This window comes from Mobula hypostoma, chromosome 1 (genome assembly GCF_963921235.1).
Source record: "Mobula hypostoma chromosome 1, sMobHyp1.1, whole genome shotgun sequence".
NCBI classification, from domain to species: Eukaryota; Metazoa; Chordata; class Chondrichthyes; order Myliobatiformes; family Myliobatidae; genus Mobula; species Mobula hypostoma.
The window spans coordinates 149,578,932-149,600,295 of NC_086097.1; the positions used below are offsets into that span (position 1 = coordinate 149,578,932).

At 41.4% G+C, this 21,364-nt stretch overlaps 2 protein-coding genes across 3 annotated transcripts in view; one reads left to right on the plus strand and one right to left on the minus strand.

Moving 5' to 3' along the window:
• Positions 1-21,364, plus strand: part of tg (thyroglobulin) — a 348,151-nt gene that overhangs the window by 158,186 nt on the left and 168,601 nt on the right. The window contains exons 34-39 of the mRNA XM_063057803.1: positions 1,835-1,999; positions 3,925-4,041; positions 4,258-4,477; positions 10,755-10,848; positions 15,415-15,574; positions 16,501-16,697. Of these exons, the coding sequence (XP_062913873.1) occupies positions 1,835-1,999; positions 3,925-4,041; positions 4,258-4,477; positions 10,755-10,848; positions 15,415-15,574; positions 16,501-16,697 (953 nt within the window). The remainder of the gene's footprint in view (positions 1-1,834; positions 2,000-3,924; positions 4,042-4,257; positions 4,478-10,754; positions 10,849-15,414; positions 15,575-16,500; positions 16,698-21,364) is intronic.
• LOC134351536 (src-like-adapter) overlaps positions 17,685-21,364 on the minus strand; it is a 34,253-nt gene continuing 30,573 nt past the window's right edge. For both annotated transcript variants that reach the window (XM_063057824.1, XM_063057815.1), the window contains 3 exons: positions 21,117-21,266; positions 20,905-21,028; positions 17,685-19,259 (listed from right to left, as the gene is read on the minus strand). In XM_063057824.1, coding sequence (XP_062913894.1) covers positions 19,031-19,259; positions 20,905-21,028; positions 21,117-21,266 — 503 coding nt within the window. In that variant the 3' untranslated portion in view covers positions 17,685-19,030. The remainder of the gene's footprint in view (positions 19,260-20,904; positions 21,029-21,116; positions 21,267-21,364) is intronic.

The following is a 21,364-nucleotide window of genomic DNA, read 5'->3' on the forward strand; positions in this document are numbered from 1 at the left end:
TTATCTCCTTCCTTAGATATGAAGATGAAAATTTCTCCAACTACACTGACTCTCATTTGACCAAAGTCTTACGTAACTGCAGCAGGATATCATAACAATGACTACTACCCCATTTGTCTCCAAAATTACTTGACCTTGTACCACAAAGGGAGCAGTTCGGTACTATTGCTATGGGCATGCTATCGCAGCCTTCAGTATTGAGTAAGCTCAAAGCCTCGGGTGTTACTGAATCAATGTTGCATTATTTACTCTATGTATTGCCAGAGATTGCTGCTTTATGCTGAGGGAGCATCAGGCCTTGACTGCAGAGTCAGAACAATTAGGCATTAAGATGTTTAGTTTCATGGTTCAAGCTAACTGAGGGAAATGCGGTTTGAAACAGGTAGGTGGATTGGATTTTGATTCAAAGGAAAGAAGAGAAGCAATGGGACAGAAATGAGCCCAAAGAACTATAAGCAAGGAATATTCACTCCCATTACATTAAGTGCCCATGGTATTACAGGAAAGTTACTGGCATAGTTGGAGCTTTGGTTTATTGGTAGGAATAGTGAGTGGGAATAAGAGGATCCTTTTCTCGTTGTCTGCCAGTGACTAGTGGTGTTCCACAGGGGTCGGTGTTGGGACTGCTTTTTTTCATGCTGTATATAAATGATTTAGATGATGGAATAGATGGCTTTGTTGCCAAGTTTGCTGATGATACAAAGATCTGTGGAGGGGCAGGTTGTGTTGAAGAAACAGGTAGGATGCAGAAGGACTTAGACAGATTAGGAGAATGGGTAAGAGAATGGCAAGTGAAATACAATTTTGGAAAATGTATGGTCATACACTTTGGTAGAAGAAATAAGTGTGTAGACTATTTTCTAAACAGGGAGAAAATCAAAAAATCTGAGATGCAAAGGAACTTGGGAGTCCTTGTGCAGAACACCAGAAAAGTTAACTTGCAGGTAGAGTTGGTAATGAGGAAGGCAAATGCAATGTTAGCAATAATTTCAAGAGGTCTTGAGGACAAGAACAGGGATGTGATGCTGAGGCTTTATAGGCACTGGTGAGGCCTCGCGTTGAGTATTGTGAATAGTTCTGGGCTCCTCATCTAAGGTAAGATGTGCTGGCATTGGAGAGGGGTCAGAGGTGGTTCACAAGGATGATTTTGGGAATGAAAGGGTTATCATATGAGGAACGTTTGATGGCTCTGGGTCTGTACTCACTGGAATTTAGAAGGATGGGGGGTGGGTGTTTCACTGAAACCTTTTAAATGTTGAAAGGCCTAGACAGAGTAGATGCCTCAGGATGGTGGGGCATCCATTTAAAGAGAAATTTCTTTAGCCAGAGGGTGGTGAATTTGTGGAATTTGTTACCACAGGTAGCTGTGGAGGGCAGATTGTTAGGTGTACATAGCAGAGATTGATAGATTCTTGATTGGACATGACATCAAAGGTTCTGGGGAGAAGGCCGGGGAGTGGGGCTGAGGAGGGGGAAACATGGATCAGCCATGATTGAATGGCGAAGCAGATGGCCTAATTCTGCTCCTGTGTTTATGGTGTTCCTGAAATGGTGTGACTTGACCTTGGAAATAGTTAAATTATTCTGATGTTATTCTGGTCCAGAGAGAATGATATTTTTTTGCCTACCATTGTTATCTACTAATTATTTAGGCTACTTTGATTCTTATATTACTAACCAAAATGAGTAATTTCAGTTTTCATGCAAGTGCAGATGATTTGCCACTCTTGTTGATTTGCTCAGTGATGCTCTAGCAGGTGTAGAAGCCCCAATTACTATTTCCATGAAGGGGGCATATTAATTGGGCACCTGTTTATGCTTCTTTCTCATACAGCTTGTGCCTCCAATCGCACTTGTGCCTCAGTTTCTCTTCATCGTCAGTCATCAGGGATCAGATGTATCTTTTATCCTGACACACACAGCTGTCAACTCAGATTACAAGGCCATCACTGTCGAACACTGCTTAAGGAGGCTGCAGATGTGGTCTATCACAGGAAATGTGAGTATGAGCAAAGTTCTTGAGGTTTGGTGCTGTGTAATTATTTTATATATTTCCCCAACCCAAGATGCATATATCTTCCTTCCAGGCATGTGCATACTCATACTGTGTACAATGTCATTGATGTAAACAACTAACTGGAACATGCAAATTGATCACTTATCAAAAATAAGCTCAGACTGCATGTTTTGACACCCAGGCAGTCTTTAATAGCAAGTGATTAGTTCTTGGTTAAAAATAGTTGTGTTTTTTTTCATAGTATACTGATGCTGAAGATAACTGTTGCGCTCTTATCATGATTGTTTTCTGCAAATAACTAATGCAACCTTAGGTTAAGGTTTGGCAGTCTCTCCTGATCTGAATGGCACGCTAGCAATGTGCAGAGTAATTACAGTGGTGAGGAATCAGCGTTGGTAACAAAACGTGAGAAGGGGAGCTGCCAATCAGAAATGAGAACTGCTTGTCTGACTACACTTTCTCCCACTATATTGTAAGGATTCTTCCATTTCTCCAGTTCTATCCAGATCTTGTTCTGATTTCACTGGTGCTTATGAAATGTCTCCTTTTTCCCTTAACTCTGGCTTCCTTCTACCAAAGCTTATGGATCTCTCAGCCAGATCTGGCCCATTTCTTGAACTTCTGCTCTCAGTTGCTCTCCATTGCTCTCCTTCCTCTCCCTGCAAGGATTGGGTTCCCCTTGTCCTCAACATCGACCCTAACAGCATTCACATTCAAGATATAATCTTCTGGAATTTCTGCCGCTTTTGATCACATGCAATCACCAGCCTCGACTTCCCTCTCTGTTGAGGGTTGGGCAAGGAGAGTTGCACTCCTCTGCAACTCCCTTGTTCACTCTTTCATGTCCACTGGTACACACTCCCCTTGCACCATTACATGTACCTGCAGGTAATATATCACTTGCCCTTTTACCATTTCCCTTCCTATGATCCAAGCAGTCTTTCCAAGTAAGATGACAACTTACCTGAATTTCTTCCAATGTGGTGTACTGGATTCAGGTTTCACTGCGTGATCTCTTCTACATGGGAGAAAGTAAGCACAGGTTGGGTGACTTCTTTACAGAAGACTCCCAAATAGACCATAAGGTTAATCCTGAGCTTCCAGCTGTTTGTACCTTTATATCTCCATTCCTCTCCCACTCTGATGTCCCGATCTTTGGCCTTCTGCAGTAAGTGCAATATAAATTCAAGGACTAGAAGTGTATCTTCTTTAAAGAGACATTCTGGGCCTCAGGCCACAATGTTGAATTCCACAATTTCAGAATTTGCTTTTATAACTGCCCAGGAACTGGGCAGTTCTGATGTAAGGTTGTCAACTGTAATGTTTTCTGTCCACAGTAATTACTGTCCAGCTGGGCATTTTCAACATTTTCTTTCGTTTCAAATTTCCAGCAGCGTCTGTGTTCGGAATCCCACAGTTCCAGCAGTTTGTTTATTTTGTCTCCTGATGTCCTCATTCATTTCACTTCTGCTCCTCCATACAGAGCACTATGATTAACGTTCATCACCCTCCCTTAGATGGGACCAACAGTACTTGTGCCCCCAAGATTCCCTTTCACTTCACCTTAGCACAGACATACCCTTTCTTTTCTCTTGCCCTTAAAATTTGTTTTCTCAAATTTCCAATTCTGAGGAAAGGTCATTGGCCGAAGCCAAAGACTTACTTTCCCTCTTCGCGGCAGATGCTGCCTGATTTGCTGAATATCTCAGGAATTTTCAGTTCCTATTTCAGCTTTGAATCAGCTGTAGTAGTTTGCTTTTAGACAACTTGTCTGGTTATTTTAGTGAAAGGCAACCCCACTAAAAACCATAGAACGCTGAGCTGTGATAAAATATAAGCACAATAGGTGGCCACATGTTCAGTGCCACTTTTTGAGCAAGTTAAATATTGTTTGGTTTTTTTCCCAGCTTTAGGAGGGTCATGTGCAGGTCGCTGTGGGAACTATCAACCTGACGAGGCCTGTCAGTGTAACTTAAAGTGTGAGGATTATGCAGATTGCTGTCCTGACATTCATGCCTGTACTGGTGAGTGAATAAACAAATTCCATGAGAATTCCGGCAAGCTATTGCTAACCATTAATGAGAACCCATACAGGAATTACCTGTATGGTAATACAGGTATGGTATGAGCATTCCTCTCTCAAATATTCTGTGAAAGTTATGCTCTTACTGCTAGTCAGTTCTATTTCCTATCACACATTTTCACCTGTACTGACAGATGATTATTTCTTGTCAATTCAGATCCTTTGTTATTAGAAACCCAGCCGCAGCTGACCTCTATATTAATTCCTGGTCATGGAATTCTGTTTGGGGAATCTCAAGATACCCGTGTTGGTGTGGAATGGAAGGCTGTAAATCGTTTCCTGGGAGTTCCATATGCAGCTCCGCCCACTGGCGAAGGCCGATTTAAGGCCCCAGCATCCTTTAACTGGACAGGACAATGGAATGCAACTTTCTACAGGTGAGCAAAGCCTTACCTGTTGGTTATTTCATTTGTGGATTGAACATTACTTTATCAACAATACAGCTGGCAGCAATATATTGCTTGAACTTTGTCTAGTTCTGACGATTAATCTTCTAAAGGGTAATATTGCCCTTGAGAGGCAGTTAGCTGAATATGAGGAATAGATACAAAATGCTGAGCTTCTCTGGAAAATTATAAATTTGAAATGTTGAAGTTTGGGAAAAAAATGAGCCAGACAACTCGTTGAACAGTTAAATATTAAATGAAGGAAAGAGAAAAGGTCAATTTGTTATATGCAAAGAGTAATGTGATAAATTACCAGAGAAGTCTATCAAAATGTATCAATACTGGGTTCAGACATTTGTCTGCAAAAAAAAAAAAAAACAATTTTCTGGAGTAACTCAATCATTCAGGCAGATCTATGGAGGGAAATAGACATTCAATGTTTCAGGTCAAGACCTTTCAACATAAAAAGGTGAAGGGAAGAGGTGGAGAAGAACTACAAAGCAATAGGTGGTCCTGTGAGGAATGGTGGTAGGTAGATGGAGAAGAAAGAGTGGAAATAGTGACAAAAACTGTAAAGTTATATGTGGAAATGACAAAGGGCTGAAAATAACAGTATCTGATAGGAGAGCAAGATGGAACATGGAACGAAGGGGAAGACAGACAGGTACATTGAAGGAGGAGAACCGGCGGGATTAGTGTTTTGATGTTTGGCAGTGCAGTGAGTGCAGGATGGGAAAGAGACATACTGGTGGGACCAGAGTGGGTGTCAGGATATTGATTTGATCATGACAACTGAAAAGAGGGTTAGAGAAGGTTTACTGAAAGCTGAATTTCTTGTTCCTGCCGTCGCACCGTAGATTACCTAGGCAGAATATGAACTGTCATTCCTCCCACTTTACCCTGGCAGTGGAGGAACTTGAGAATAGACAGGCTGGTGTGGGAACAGGGAGAAGAATTAAATTGCTAGCAACATGGAACTCCATATGGCCATGCAGTTGAAGCGCAGATGTTCAGCAAAGTAGTCAGCCAGTTTGTGCTGGGTCTCATCAAAATAGAGGAGGCCATGTCAGGAGTACTGGATGGAATAACCAAGCCAATTGATTTGCATGCCATTCCTTGCTTTACTTGGAAAGGCTGTTTAGGGCTCTGGATACTAGTGAGGGAGGAGATATAGGGACAGTTTTACACTCCTACAGTTATAGGGTAAGATGTCTAGGGATGGGGAGCGATGGCTGGGATGGGATGAGGGCTGACAAAGTAGAAGGGGCTGGGAAGGGAAGATTTAGCTGGTGGAGGGATCACATTGGAACTGATGGAATGCGTAGTCTGGTGGCGTGATAGGCAAGGACCAGGGCATTTCTATCCCTATTCTGTCTTGGGAGATGGAGTAAGAGCAGAAGTGCAGGGGAGTAGAGAAGATACAGTTGAGGACTCTATCAGTAACAACAGGCGAGAGGGAGGGCCTGCTTTTTGAAAATTCTTCAGCAGTTTGAACGCAGCACAACTGCGCAAGCGGTGTGGAGGTTGGCCAGTGAGAACAACGGCAAGAGTTTAAAAGGAAGACAGATTTACAGAGTGGGTGCTGGAGGAGCGGGCATTGGAGTAGTGGGAGACAGAGTAGGAAGACTTTGGCTCAACGGGGCTTCGGCGATAAATATTGTGGCCTAGTAGGTTATATGTTTAAAATAAAGACAGAGTATGTGTGTGAGGCTGGTTTTCTGTGCTCGGTGTCAGATGTGGGAAGTACTGGAGTCTCCCAGCCTCCTGGATGACCACATCTGCACCTGGTGTGTCGAGCTGCAGCTCCTTAGAGACCACATTAGGGAACTGGAACTGGTGCTGCAGCTCGATGACCTTCGTCTGGTCAGGGAGAGTGAGGAGGTGATAGAGAGGAGCTATAAGCAGATAGTCACCCCGGGACCACAGGAGACAGAAAAATGGGTAATAGTCAGGAGAGGAATGGGCAAGAAGCAGGTACTAGAGAGTACCTGGGTGCTGTCCCCCTTAACAATAAGTATTCCTGCTTGAGTACTGTTGGGGGGGGGATGGCCTACCTGGGGGAAGTAACAGTGGTCATGCCTCTGGCACAGAGTCTGGCCCTGTGGCTCAGATGGGTAGGGAAAGGAAGAGGATGAGGATGGCAGCCGTGATAGGGGACTCTATAGTTAGGGGGTCAGAAAGGCAATTCTGTGGATGCAGGAAAGAAACACAGAATCGTTTGCCTCCCTGGTGCCAGGGTCCGGGATGTTTCTGATCGCGTCCACAATATCTTGAAGTGGGAAGGAGAACAGCCAGAGGTCGTGGTACATATTGGTACTAATTACACAGGTAGGAAAAGGGAGGAGATCCTGAAAAAAGACTACATGGAGTTAGGAAAGAAGTTGAGAAGCAGGACCTTAAAGGGAATAATCTTGGGACTACTGACTATGCCATGTGACATTGAGTATAGGAATAGAATGAGGTGGAAGATAGATGCGTGACTGAGGGATTGGAGCGGGAGGCAGGGATTCAGATTTCTGGATCATTGGGACCTCTTCTGGGGCAGGTGTGACCTGTACAAAAAGGATGGGTTGCACTTGAATCTGAGGGGGGACCAATATCCTGGCAGGAAGGTTTGCTAAGCCTATTGGGGAGAGCTTGAACTAGAATTGCTGGGCGGGGGGGGGGGGGTGTGGGAACCGAACTAAAGTGACGGAGGAAAGGGAGGTTAGCTCACAAATAGAGAGTTTGGAGACAGTGCGAAAGGGAGGATAGGCAGGTGATAGAGAAGGGATGCACTCAGTCTGATGATTTGAGATGTGTCTATTTTAATGCAAGGAGCATTATGAATAAAGTGGATGAGTTTAGAGCATGGATCAGCAGTTGGAGCTATGATGTTGTGGCCATTACCGAGACTTGGACGGTGCAGGGGCAGGAATGGCTACTTCAAGTGCCAGGCATTAGATGTTTCAGAAAAGACAGGGAGGGAGGCAAAAGAGGAGGGGGCGTGGCACTGTTGTTCAGAGAAAGTGTCATGGCTGTAGAAAAGCAGGAAGAAGTCATGGAGGGGTTGTCTACGGAGTCTCTGCAGGTGGAAGTCAGGAATAGGAAGGGGTCAATAACTCTACTGGGTGTTTTTTATAGACCACCCAATAGTAATAGGGACATCAAGGAGCAGATAGGGAGACAGATTCTGGAAAGGAGTAATAATAACAGGGTTGTTGTGGTGGGAGATTTTAATTACCCAAATATTGATTGGCATCTACCTAGAGTGAGGGGTTTAGATGGGGTGGAGTTTGTTAGGTGTCTTCAGGAAGGTTTATTGACACAATATGTAGATAAGCCTACAAGAGGAGAGACTACCTGATCTGGTATTGGGAAATGAACCTGGGTCAGGTGTCCGGTCTCTCAGTGGGAGAGCATTTTGGAGATGGTGATCACAATTCTATCTCCTTTACCATAGCATTGGAGAGAGATAGGAACAGACAAGTTAGGGAAACGTTTAATTTTAGTAAAGGGAACTATGAGGCTATCAGGCAGGAACTTGGAAGCATAAATTGGAAGCTGATGTTCCTAGGGAAACAGCGAAGAAATGTGGCAAATGTTCAGGGGATATTTGCATGGGGTTCTGAGAAGGTACGTTTCAATGAGACAGGGAAAGGACGGTAGGGTACAAGATCCATGGTGCACAAAGACTGTTGTAAATCTAGTCAAGAAGAAAAGAGCTTACATAGGTAATGATAGGAATCTAGAAGATTATAAGGCAAGCAGGAAGGAGCTTGAGAATGAAATTAGGAGAACCAGAAGGGGCCATGAGAAGGCCTTGGTGAACAGGATTAAGGAAAACCCCAAGACATTCTACAAATGTGTGAAAAGCAAGAGGATAAGATTTGAGAGAATAGGACCAATCGAGTGTGACAGTGGAAAAGTGTGTATGGAACAGGAGGAAATAGTGGAGGTACTTAATGAATACTTGGCTTCAGTATTCACTATGGGAAAAGGATCTTGGTGATTGTAGGGATGACTTGCAGTGGACTGAAAAGCTTGAGAATGTAGATATTAAGAAAGAGGATGTATTGGAGCTTATGGAAAGCATCAAGTTGGATAAGTCACTGGGACCAGACAGGGTGTACCCGAGGCTACTGTGGGAAGCGAGGGAGGAGATTGTGGAGCCTCTGGCAATGATCTTTGCATCATCAATGAGGACAGGAGAGGTTCCAGAAGATTGGAGATGTTGCTCCCTTATTCAAGAAAGGAAGAAGAGATAACCCAGGAAATTATAGTCCAGTGAGTCTTACTTCAGTGGTTGGTAAGTTGATGGAGAAGATCCTGAGAGGCAGGATTTATGAACATTTGGAGAGGCATAATATGATTAGGAATAGTCAGCATGGCTTTGTCAAAGGCAGGTTGTGCCTTACGAGCCTGATTGAATTTTTTGAGAATGTGAGAATTTTGAGAATAGCACATTGATGAAGGTAGAGCCGTAGATGTAGTGCATATGGATTTTAGCAAGGCATTTGATAAGGTACCCCATGCAAGGCTTCTTGAGAAAGTAAGGAGGCATGGGATCCAAGGGGGCATTGCTTTATATATCCAGAACTGGCTTGCCCACAAAAGGCAGAGTGTTTGTAGATGGGTCATATTCTGCATAGAGGACGGTGACCAGTGGTGTGCCTCAGGGATCTGTTCTGGGACCCCTACTCTTGTGATTTTTATAAATGACCTGGATGAGAAATTGGAGGGATGGGTTAATAAATTTGCTGATGACACAAAGCTTGGGTGTGGTTTGGTAGTGTGGAGGGCTGTCAGAGGTTACAACGGGACATTGATAAGATGCAAAACTGGGCTGAGAAATGGCAGATGGAGTTCAACCCAGGTAAGTGTGAGGTGGTTCATTTTGGTAGGTCAAATATGATGGCAGAAAATAGTATTAATGGCAAGATTCTTGGCAGTTTGGAAGATCAGAGGGATCTTGGGGTCAGAGTCCATAGGACACTCAAAGCTGCTGTGTAGGTTTACTCTGTGGTTAAGAAGGCATACAGTGCATTAGCCTTAATCAATCGTGGGATTGACTTTAAGAGCCGAGAGGTAAAGTTGCAGCTATATACAACCCAGGTCAGACCTCACTTGGAGTACTGTGCTCCATTCTGGTCCCCTCATTATAGGAAGGATGTGGAAACTAGTGAAGGGGTACAGAGGAGATTTACAAGGATGTTGCCCGGATTGGGGAGCATGCCTTATGAGAATAGGTTGAGTGAACTTGACCTTTTCTCCTTGGAGCAATGGAGGATTAGAGGTGACTTGATAGAGGTGTGCAAGATAATGAGAGGCATTGATCAAGTGGATAGTCAGAGGCTTTTCCCCAGGGCTGAATTGGCTAGCACAAGAGGGCTTGGAATTTAAGGTGCTTGGAAGCAGGTACAGAGGAGATGTCAGGGGTAAGTTTTTTTTTTATGCACAGAGTGGTAAGTGTGTGGAATGGGCTGCCAGTGGCGGTGGTGAAGGAGAAAACGATCGATTCTTTTTGAAGACTCCTGGATGGCTACATGGGACTTAGAAAAATAGAGGGCTATGGGTGAAGCCTAGGTAGTTCTAAGGTAGGGACATGTTCGGCACAGCTTTGTGGGCCGAAGGGCCTGTATTGTGCTGTATGTTTTCTATGTTTCTATGTTTCATCTCAAGAACAAATGCAGTGGGAATGGAGGAACTGATAAAATAGGATGTTATCCTTAAATGTGATTGAGTAAGAGGAGGTGAAATCTAGGTAGTGTGGGAGTCAATGGGTTTTGTAGTAGATGTTGGTGAATAGTATGGCTCTTGACATGGAGCCAGAAAGATCAAGAAAGTGGAAAAAGATATTTGAACTAGCCTTATTTTTTGCCAGTTTGTGCATATGACCCTTTTCCTTCAACTTTCATATGCTGGCTATTTCCTCTCTATCTTTCAGTCCAGATGAAGTGTCTCAACCGAAAATGTTGACTGTCCATTTCCCTCCACAGATGCTTCCTGACCCATTTAGTTCTTCTATCTCTTGTGTTATTTTGTTTTTGCTTCAGATTCCAGCACCTGTAGTTTCATGTGTCTCCGTTAGACATTTGTCTGGCTACTTACTAGACAATAGGTATATTCAACACAATGTGAAAAAAAATAAGCCAAGGCAAATGGAAAATCAGGCAATTGTACAACAGGAAGCCAATTAAACATTTATTATTTTTACACTGATCTAAAGTTAAAATTAGCTCCAAAACATTTCTAATAAGAGACTATATTCATTCCTCTTTTGTTTCAGGCCCAGTTGCCTGCAGCCAGGGAATGCAAAAGCAGTTTACTCCACTGTGGATGAAGACTGCCTCTATCTGAACATTTTTGTACCAAAAAGCACTGTAAGTATTGATAATCTGGCTATACAAAGGGGTTGCTGTGTCATTTCATGGTAGGTTTGTGCACAAAATTATAAATTTCAGTTGTTTCAGCAAGTGTAAGACCATGCACTAAAACAAATTCTTCTTTCCTGGGTAGGTAGATACTAGTTGGTAAAGAGTTTTAGCTTGCTCGATAGTTAGTATAGATGTTGAAAAACAGACCATTTATTTTTATTCTCAGAAGCAGAGAAACACATTTTTTTTCCGTGAACTGTGGTCATAGCTGACAAAGCCAAAATTTACTACCCTTTCCCATTTGTCCTCAAAAGATGGTGGAGGATTACCTTCTTGAACTATTGGTTCTTTGGAATTGGTAATATACCAAATGACTTGCCAGGCTGCTGGAGATGAAGTTAAAATCAGTTAGTTAGGAGTCATTTGAATGAGGATAGAACAATGCTGGCTTGAACTGATATTTTTCAGCAGTGTCAGCAGAGAATGGTGAGGAGCAGAAAACAGACAATTCCACAAAAGGAAAAGGAAAATTAAGCTATAAAGCAATTACTCAATTTTTCAATTCCTCAAAGCATTCCTGAAAAAAAAACTTTGAAATTTTCTAATTTTCTGGCAAAATGCATCATGTATCTACTCCGGTCTTTGCATGAAGACTGAAGTGATAGTGAAGTTCTGTGTGAAGAAATTCTTTGTGAATTGAAGATGTTCACCAGGGAATAGATGGCATTATAGCAAAAAAAAAATTGTAAATTGAATGTTGATAAACTAAAGAATTCTGTAAGCCATTGTTTACCCATCAGCATACACTGGAAGCTGCAAGAACATAAATTATGACATAGTGGATGTAAATCAGGGAGACCTTTTCGTCTTTTACGTTCAACAGATGATATAATCTCTAGTGGTCAGAAATGGAATTCAACTGATTTTTTCACTTTCCAATATAAAGTCACAACCTAGGTTTACAGGTATATCAAATCTCTTTATCAATCTATGCCCATCTTTCCTAAAACTCCATGGTTTTCCGCTTCCTGCCATAGTTAGGAAATGGCCTTAAGCAAAATGGCTATTTTTCTTGTAAGTTTTTAACCAGAGTTGTCAAATATCAGTTCTATTCCATCCTCTTCCTATTTCTCTGTTGAACATTTGAGTCTTTTTGGAACTAATCTGGCCTTTCAAAAGATCAATGCAATGGTTAAAACAGTTTATCAAAAATGACTGAAAGTAGCGACCCAGCCATAGAGATGAATTGATTCGGAGGCCACTGTAAGGGACTTAAGAACAACACTGTTTCCTTTGGCTGTACTTATGGAAATTCATGTATGGTTGGATGACAATTAAACCTAAACTTGAACTTGCAGTAGAGGTTTTGGGTCAAAAGCTCTTATGGAAGCTGCATCACGGAAGACCCTAAACACCCACCAGGACACCCAGCAAGTTGAATTTTCATTTGTCTTCGTATATAACCCCAGTGTCCTTGATAATATAGGTGAAGAGCAGGTCAGCCCCATTAGTTGAATCAATATGAACATCTCATAGACTCAGCAGTTTCATAAGAACTTAAGAAATAGGAGCAGGAGTAGGCCATCCGGCCCATCAAGCCTGCCCCACCGTTCAATAAGATCATGGCTGATCTGTCTGTAAACTCAGCTTCATCTAGCTGACTTTTCCCCATAACCCTTAATTTCCTTGCTATATAAAAATCTATCTAACTGTATCTTAAATATATTTAGTGAAGCAGCCTCAACTGCTTCCCTGGGCAGAGAATTCCACAGATTCACCACTCTCTGGGGGAAAAACCAGTTTCTCCTCATCTCCGTCCTAAATCTTCTCCCCTGAATCTTGAGGCATTGTCCCCTAGTTGTAGTCTCACCTACCAATGGAAACAGCTTTTCTAATTCTATTTTATCTATCCCTTTCAAAATTTTGTATGTTTCTATAAGATCCCCTCTCATTCTTCTGAATTCCAGAGAGTAGTGTCCCAGGCGACTCAATCGTTCCTCATAGGTTAACCCCTTCATCCCTGGAATCAACCTGGTGAACCTCCTCTGCACTGCCTCCAAAGCCAGTATATCCTTCTTCAAGTATGGAGGCCAGAACTACACACAGTACTCCAGGTGTGGCCTCACCAGTACCCTGTATAGTTGCAGCATGACCTCCCTGCTCTTGAATTTAATCCCTGCAGCAACGAAGGCCAATGTTCCGTTTGCCTTAATAACCTGTTGTAGCTGCAAGCCAACATTTTGCGATTCATGAACAAGTGCTCCCAAGTCCCTCTGCACAACAGCATGCTGCAATTTTTCACCATTTAAATAATAATCTGCTTTTTTATTATTCCTTCCAAAGTGGATGATCTTGCATTTACCAACGTTGTATTCTATCTGCCAGACCTTGGCCCACTCACTTAACCTATCCACAAACGTATATCCGTCTGCAGACTCTTCACATCCTCTGCACAATTTGCTTTTCCACTCAGTTTAGTGTCATCAGCAAATTTTGCTACGCTACACTCAGTCCCCTCTTCCAAATCATCAATGTACATGGTAAACAGCTGTGGGCCCACAACCGACCCCTGCGGCACCCCACTCACCACAGATTGCCAACCGGAGAAACACCCATTTATACTAACTCTCTGCATTCTGTTGTAAGTTTCCAATCCACTATCTATGCCAATACACTTCCTCCAACTCCATGCATCCGTATCTTATTTATAAGTCTATTGTGTGGCACCTTATCGAATGCCCTCTGGAAATCCAAGTATATGATATCCACCTGTTCCCTTCTATCCACAGCACTCATTATGTCCTCAAAGAACTCCAGTAAGTTTGTGAAATAGGACCTGCCCTTTCCGAATCCATGCTGTGTCTGTCTAATGGAACCACTCCTTTCTAAATGTTTTGCTATTTCTTCCTTAATGACAGCTTCAAGCATTTTCCCGACTACAGATGTTAAACTAACCGGTCTATTGTTGCCCATCTTTCGCCTACATCCGTTTTTTAAAAAAATGGCATGACTTTTGCTGTCTTCCAATCCACCGGGACCTGCCCAGAGTCTAGTGAGTTTTGGTAAATGATTACCAATGCGTCTACTGTAACCTCCGCCAATTCCCTCAGTACCCTGGGATGCATCCCATCAGGACCATGGGACTTATCTACCTTCAGGTCCTGTAGTTTGCTCATCACTATCTCTTTAGTGACAGTGATTTTATCTCTGTCCTCACCTCCCATTTTGTCTATAACATCATTCTTTGGCATATTAGACGTGTCCTCCACCGTGAAGACCGACACAAAATAGTCATTCAATGCCTCAGCCATTTCCTTATCACCCAATATCAACTTCCCCTTATTGTCTTCCAAGGGCCCTATGTTGACTTTAGCCACCCTCTTCCGCTTTATATATTTATAAAAGCTTTTGCTATCTGTTTTTATATTTTGTGCTAATTTACTTTCATACTCTATCTTCCCTTTCCTTACTTCTTGTTTAGTTGTTCTTTGTTGCTTTTTAAAGTTTTCCCGATCCTCCAGTCTCCCACTACTCTTTGTGACTTTGTACACATGAACTTTTAATCTGATACTATCTTTTATTTCCTTAGCTATCCAAGGTTGGTTCTCCCCACACTTACTGTCCTTACTTTTGACTGGAATATACTTTTGTTGAGCACTGTGAAAAATCTCTTTGAAAGTATTCCACTGTTCCTCAACTGTCCTACCAAATAGCCTGTCCTCCCAATCCACATTAGCCAACTCCACCCTCATCCCATTGTAGTCTCCCTTGTTCAAGAATAATCACTAGTTTTAGATTTAACTGTTTCATCCACCATCTGTATGCAAAATTCAATCATAGTTTGATCACTCTTTCCATGAGGATCCCTGACTACAAGATCGTTAATCTTGCCTGTCTCATTGTACAGGACTAGATCTAAGATAACATTTTCCCTTGTAGGTTCACTAACATGCTGCTCAAGAAAACCATCACAGATGCATTCTATGAAGTCCTCCTCAAGACTTCCTTGACCAACCTGATTCACCCACTCTATGTGGAAATTAAAATCCCCCATGACAACTGCTGTTCTGTTCTTGCAAGCCTCTGTTATTTCTTGGTTAATCGCCTCTGCCACTGCAATATTTTTTATTATGTGGCCTATAGACAACTTGCACCAGTGATTTTTTTTCCCCTCTACTATTCCTAATCTCTACCCAAATGACTCAACATTCTGCTCTGTAAATCTTATATCATCTCTCACAATCGCCCTGATCTCATCCTTAATCAAGTTTCATCTGGTTAACTCCTGTGTTTTCTTCGGGCCTCTCTCTTCTCCTGTGGCAACATGCACCCCTGTATAGATACAACGTGTCCACAGGAGAGGAATGCGTTTTGTATGGGATAAATCTCTTGTGATAATTTGTCAGCTGTTTGTTGACCAAAGGATCTTTAAACTTCCAGCCCTCATGTTCACACCCAATTATTTGAGTAGGTGGCTAAATCACTCTGATCCTCAGGAAAGGTTGTCCGCATGTTGCTGAAGACCCAGCAACACTTGTCAACGTCATAACCCTGATATTGTTTGTGTGACAGGTGGGGAACATCCCGGTCTTGATCTTCTTCCACAACAGTGCAGCAGATTACGAAGATGGGAGACAAAGCAACATCGATGGATCCTACCTTGCATCGGCTGGAAACATTGTCATTGTGACAGCAAACTACAGGGTTGGAGTCTTTGGATTCTTAAGTGATGGTAAGCCATTCTGGCCTAGCTGTTTTACACCCCTGAGTGGAGAAGTAAAGTGGTACTTTTTTTTTGCTGAAAACATTGCTGTGTGGGTTTATAGGTGCAGACCCCCATGTACCTTAACAGTATGCATTGGGAGTCCAGATGGAAGGACATGACAGTGCAATTTTCAAAATAGAGTTATATGAAATACATGGCTAGAAGTCTTTTCTAATTGAAAATTGAACTCTCTTAACACTCTAATTCTTTATATGTCACAATGGTACTGCACCAATGACAAACATTTCAATACAGAAGGGTTCATTCTGCCAAAGCTATCTCAGGGTCAGATCTGCACATTCTGACTAACAGTTTTAGCTCAAAGTGCTAAGCTTTAAATTGAGGAGAAGATAGTATCTGCAAGGTTCTCAGAGCTAATTGCTTTGCAGCCGCAATTACTCTGTGTGAGTGTGGGAGTTCATCTATATTATCAAGGACATTGGGGTTATATACAAAGCCCAATGAGAATCCAACTTGCTGGGTGTTCTGGTGGGTGTTTAGGGGTCTTCCCTACTGTAACACCCATACAAGCTTTTGAGCCAAACTCATCTGACCCTCTTCCACATATTTAAGTATGGGTTTGAGCTTCAGGTGAGGGCAATGGCCATAACAGCATAGAGATGGATCTTGGGGCATTCTCATCTGACAAACTGCTACATAGGTGCACTCTCCTCACCTGATGTGCACGTGCGCGTACATGTATACACACACACACGCGCAGACACACACACACACCTGCACACAGATAAAAGCAAATTTACGGAGTGAGGTACAGTGCAACAGTGCCACTAGTATCAGTAAACAGTTTCCCCTCTTCTTTGCTGCAGCTTTAGAAGAGAAATGTTGAGAGAGAACTGGGGAAGTAAAAATTAAAATGATTTTCATGAATGCAGGTAGTGATGCAATCGCTGGTAATTGGGGCCTTTTGGATCAGATGGCTGCATTGCAGTGGCTGCGGTGGAACATTGGTTACTTTGGTGGATCTCCATCAAGTGTCACGATTGCTGGGGACCGGAGTAATGCTGATATCACCAGCATGAACCTTATTGCAGTGACTGGCAGCAAACTTTTCCAACGAGCTTTGCTTCTGGTAAGAGATCATTTTATCGGGGTCTTGAGAAAGGTTGGAATAATCTTCTGCTTAAATGGAATTCTTGATTTTTGTAACAAAATAGTTACTTCCATGAGATTTTTTTGTTTAAGATGGTTTGTCACACAAAGCCTCTTCTGCAGAATCAAAGGTGGAAATCATCAAGGCTGCAAAATTGCTGGAACTGCTCTTGTTTTTCCTTTGTTGGATGTGTTGTCAAAGGGGATCTCAGAAAATGATATATGTATATGAAACTATAAATAAAATGATATATGTATATGAAACTATAAATTAAGCATCAAAGTGAAAATACTAGAGAATTATCCCCTGAAATGCATTTAAAGATGGGTATTTAATACAGTTGCTGGCAAAAGCATCACTCTAAAAGAATCATGGATTTGAATCTAGAGAAATACTGACTTCCAGGCAATATTGTGATATTTTTCCAAGAGAAGGTGGTTAAATAGAAACATAGAAAACCTACAGCACAATACAGGCCCTGTAGCCCACAATGCTGTGCCAAACATTTCCCGGCCTTAAAACTACCTAGGCTTACCCATAGCCCTCTATTTTTCTAAGCTCCATGTATCCATCCAGGAGTCTTTTAAAAGACCCTATCGTTTCCTCCTCCACCATCGCCGCCAGCAGCCCATTCCACGCACACACCACACTGTGTTTTTTAAAAAAAACTTACCCCTGACATCTCCTCTGTACCTACTTCCAAGCACCTTAAAACTATGCTCTCTCGTGCTAGCCATTTCAGCCCTGGGAAAAAGCCTCTGACTATTCACACAATCAATGCCTCTCATTATCTTGTACACCCTGATTGTATTCAAATATGAAACAATGATTTCTTTAAGATGTTCTTACCACTATAACAACAACGAGTGATCTTTTGTAAGTAGTCAGGACTATTGAAGTATGATTTTTATGTATAGTGTGTTATGCATTCAACCTCCAGTCAATTAGCACATCTCTGAATCCAGAACCAATTCACAAGGGTTAGAATTTTAATTATTTTACAATATTACAAGGTAGAAATTGAGCAATATAAACAACAATTCAATATACTTTTTTGTCATGTGTTTGTGAGTACTTGTATATTTAAATTAAGAATATTGATCTTTTTGTTACCTTGTCAATCATCTGCTGATAAGCACGTCATCCCCTTTTCTAGAAACAATTTCAGGCCATGGAACTTCCTTTCGGAAGCAGAGTACAACCCATTAATTCTATTATATAAACACACATTGATACTACAGTTCATCTGAGGACAATGCACGCAGTATGTGCACATTGTGTATCAGTATACTTGTTGCTGTATCTTAATCTATTTGTGTGTGCAGACATTTATTAGTATTGATGTGGGTCCTTGTGCTTGTGTGCTCATGACTCATGGGTGGGGAAGTAAGAGCCTGACTGGATGAAGCAGGCTGCCACAAGAACGACAACCAATCACTTTTAAATATCTAAACTGAAACAAGTTTGGATGGTATGGTCAGACTCCAATGTGTAAGTAATGCTTCCATTGCCCCTTACTTTTTTATTGACCACATTTTAAAAAGTATTAATTTTTTGGACTCGGGGGTTTCCCATGTATACGGTTATGTCCTTGTCTGTTTTCGTAGTTGCCTTAATGGATAAAGGTCTGAAGAATTAATGAGAAAATTTGCATCGTTTGTACGACAAGGTCCCTTATGTCCAACTTGGCCTTTTGACAGTGCTAGGAATGTGTGTCATCAAGCTAATTGACAGTGGAGCATTTGACAGTAGAGCATTCTTTCTAATATCTAAATAATTTAAGTTTTAAACCCATAGAATGTTAGAAGAATATAAAGATTTCGCTAGAGTTTGTATGTGACCACAGCTGATTTTTCTAGTCTAAAATTTGGATAAGCCCCTTCAGAAGAGGACAGGAAACATCACATATTGCACAACTCCACAAGAGAGCTGTCAAATTCAGCATTTAGAGGTGAGGCACAAGATTCCGCACTGCCTCAAAACTTTGACAGAATTATTCCCATTGAACAGGATGCCCTTCCTCAAATAGGATTTTGACATGGAAAACGTATTATGTTACGCAACTTAAATAATCATATTTACAAAGCAGGTATCTCAGGATACGTGAGGAGAGGTCTTTGTGTGAACACTTGTGCACCAACAGAGTTACCTGAAGATGCAAATAAGCTGTTGTAAAAATTAGTGAAAAGATATAGAGAGCAGTCACATCTCCTGGTGCACAACACTGTGATGATGAATGGCGAAAGTCTCTGGCACAACACTTAATGGCTCACTTAAGGATGAGTAATTCACAAGCAGGTAAGGAGCACACATTATTCAAAGTCATCCTCATACACATCTCCCATTGGTGAAGTAAGCAGGCAGCTGTGTCGGTTCTGAGCATTGGATTTGATAGATTGGTGCCATCTCTTGCTGCTGCCACCGTCAATTGAGTTGTTATCAAACTGTGATAAGCTCATGTATGATGCAATACTGTGTCGCAGCCCATAACTGAGGAACGTTTCATTTTTGGCTGATAAGTTGTCACTCAGCAGGTCAGCTCTATCAGAGAACCATAAGAAAAAAAAGAATTATTGCCCCTTCAGACACTAATTTTTTCAAATTATTATGTATCCTGTAATTGATTTCCAGCCATCAGTTATCCAATACTATTTTGCACACATTTAGTGGTAAAATTTCTCAAGAAAGTTATTGTTAACAATGAGATATTGCTGACAGTTGTTAGCAATGGGTTAGAAAATGTCTGAGATAACTAAAAAGATTGTCTAAAAGGTTGCTATTTTCTTCAGAAGATTTTCAGATCACTTGTAAAAGAGAGAGAATGTGAGGTGAGGAGGCTTGAATGTATTCCAGATTACTGGCATATGACTATTAACCAGTGTATTTCTTTAGCCACGGGGAGGTGAATCTGTGGAATTCATTGCCACAGATGACTTTGGAGACCATTTTGTATAGTAAAGTGGAGCTTGATAGGTATTTGATTAGTAAGGGTGTCAAAGATTATTGGGAGAAGACAGGAGAATGATAGTAAATCAGATGTAACTGAATGGTGGAGCAGACTTGATGGGCAGCATGGCTTAATTCTGCTTTTGTGTCTGTCTATGTTAAGTGTCCCATTAATGGATAGAGAATGCAATGGAAACTACCCCACAATGACTACATGATGTGCCAGTGATGGAAAGGAAGGCATCATGAAATACACAATAGCTTAAATGGCTTTTCCCCCCCCTGTTTGCCATTAACTAATAGAGCTAAGTAGTTACTGAAATGTGTAACTAGACGACCTGCATAGGACAAACTATTGAAGAATGAATGCATTGAAGAAAAAAATAAGACCATCAAATTAGTTTCAGAGAAAGGCACATCAGACCATCTTCATTATAGTTGTAGGAATTATGGTGAAGTAATGCAGTTTAGATACTTATGTACAAATGTTGTTAAAAAAGGTTGATACAAAGCAGTAATTAAATTTACTGTTGAAATGAAAGCTTTATTTTAAGGATGTAACTGAATATGAAAGAATTTATAAATAGTTCTATACAGCTTTGGTAAGGCCTCTTCTCATCTGTCTTACACACTGCACTTATACTTTTAAACTTGTGTATAGAATATGTATATTGTGTGTCATTTATCATTTGCCATACTTGTTTATAATTTATATTGGTGATTAAGATCATGAGAGAGATTAGAATTTGGAAGCAATTGTATACTAGGTCACATATCATATCAAGAATGGGTGAATGACCCCTGCCATAGAGCAAGATCTTAAATTTTCAAAGATATAGAGGTCAATAGTGTTGGAAGTTTTATAGGTAGAACATTATTGTTTGAAATGGAAACTGGGATATCTAAGTTACAATGCCAGTTTGGTTTAACTTGTGGGAAACTCCTATCAAATGAGTTAATGTGTTGAATTCTCCAGAGTTAATTTGTTTTATGGATCAGGCAATCTCTATGGAGAGAAGTTGACAAATCTTTTTGGGCTGTGACCCTTCATCTGGTGTTAGATCCGAAATGGCAACTGTCCATGTAGATGCTGTCTAAGTTCCTCCAACTTCTATGTGCTGTTCCAGATACCAACATCTAGAGTGTTTTGTGTCCTGTCACTAAGTTGTTTAGTCTTTGAAAATCAGCAGTTCCTGAGAATCTGTGGAAGAGGAGCTAATGAATGCTTTATTTCAGTTACCTGTTGACATTTCTCCAGCTGAAGTTGCAGTTACGTAGGACAACTGGCTCTTCAGGAGGGCTTTCAGGGTTGAGCTGTGCGAGACACGGGTGGGTCAGCAAACAGCACAAACCATCTGCTACCTCTGAAATGAGAGACAGATGATTCATCAGTTCTATGTTGCCTGCAATTCCAACTGATCATTTTAAAGCACTGGAAATTGTGATACGCACCGGAATAATGATTTACCAGATCTTCTAGACACTGAAAGGTGAGGCGTTCCTGGATATAATACCACCTATTTGGCAAACGGAAGATCCGGTAATGCTTCACATATTTTTGATGTACAGTACTGTAGTGCCTGACAGAGAGGCAATATGTACCTGCAAGAACCAGCATGCAGTTACAAAAAAAAACTCACTTAAACCATGATAAATATAATGTGTTGATGTGCAACAGATGAAAAATATTCCACTAGAAA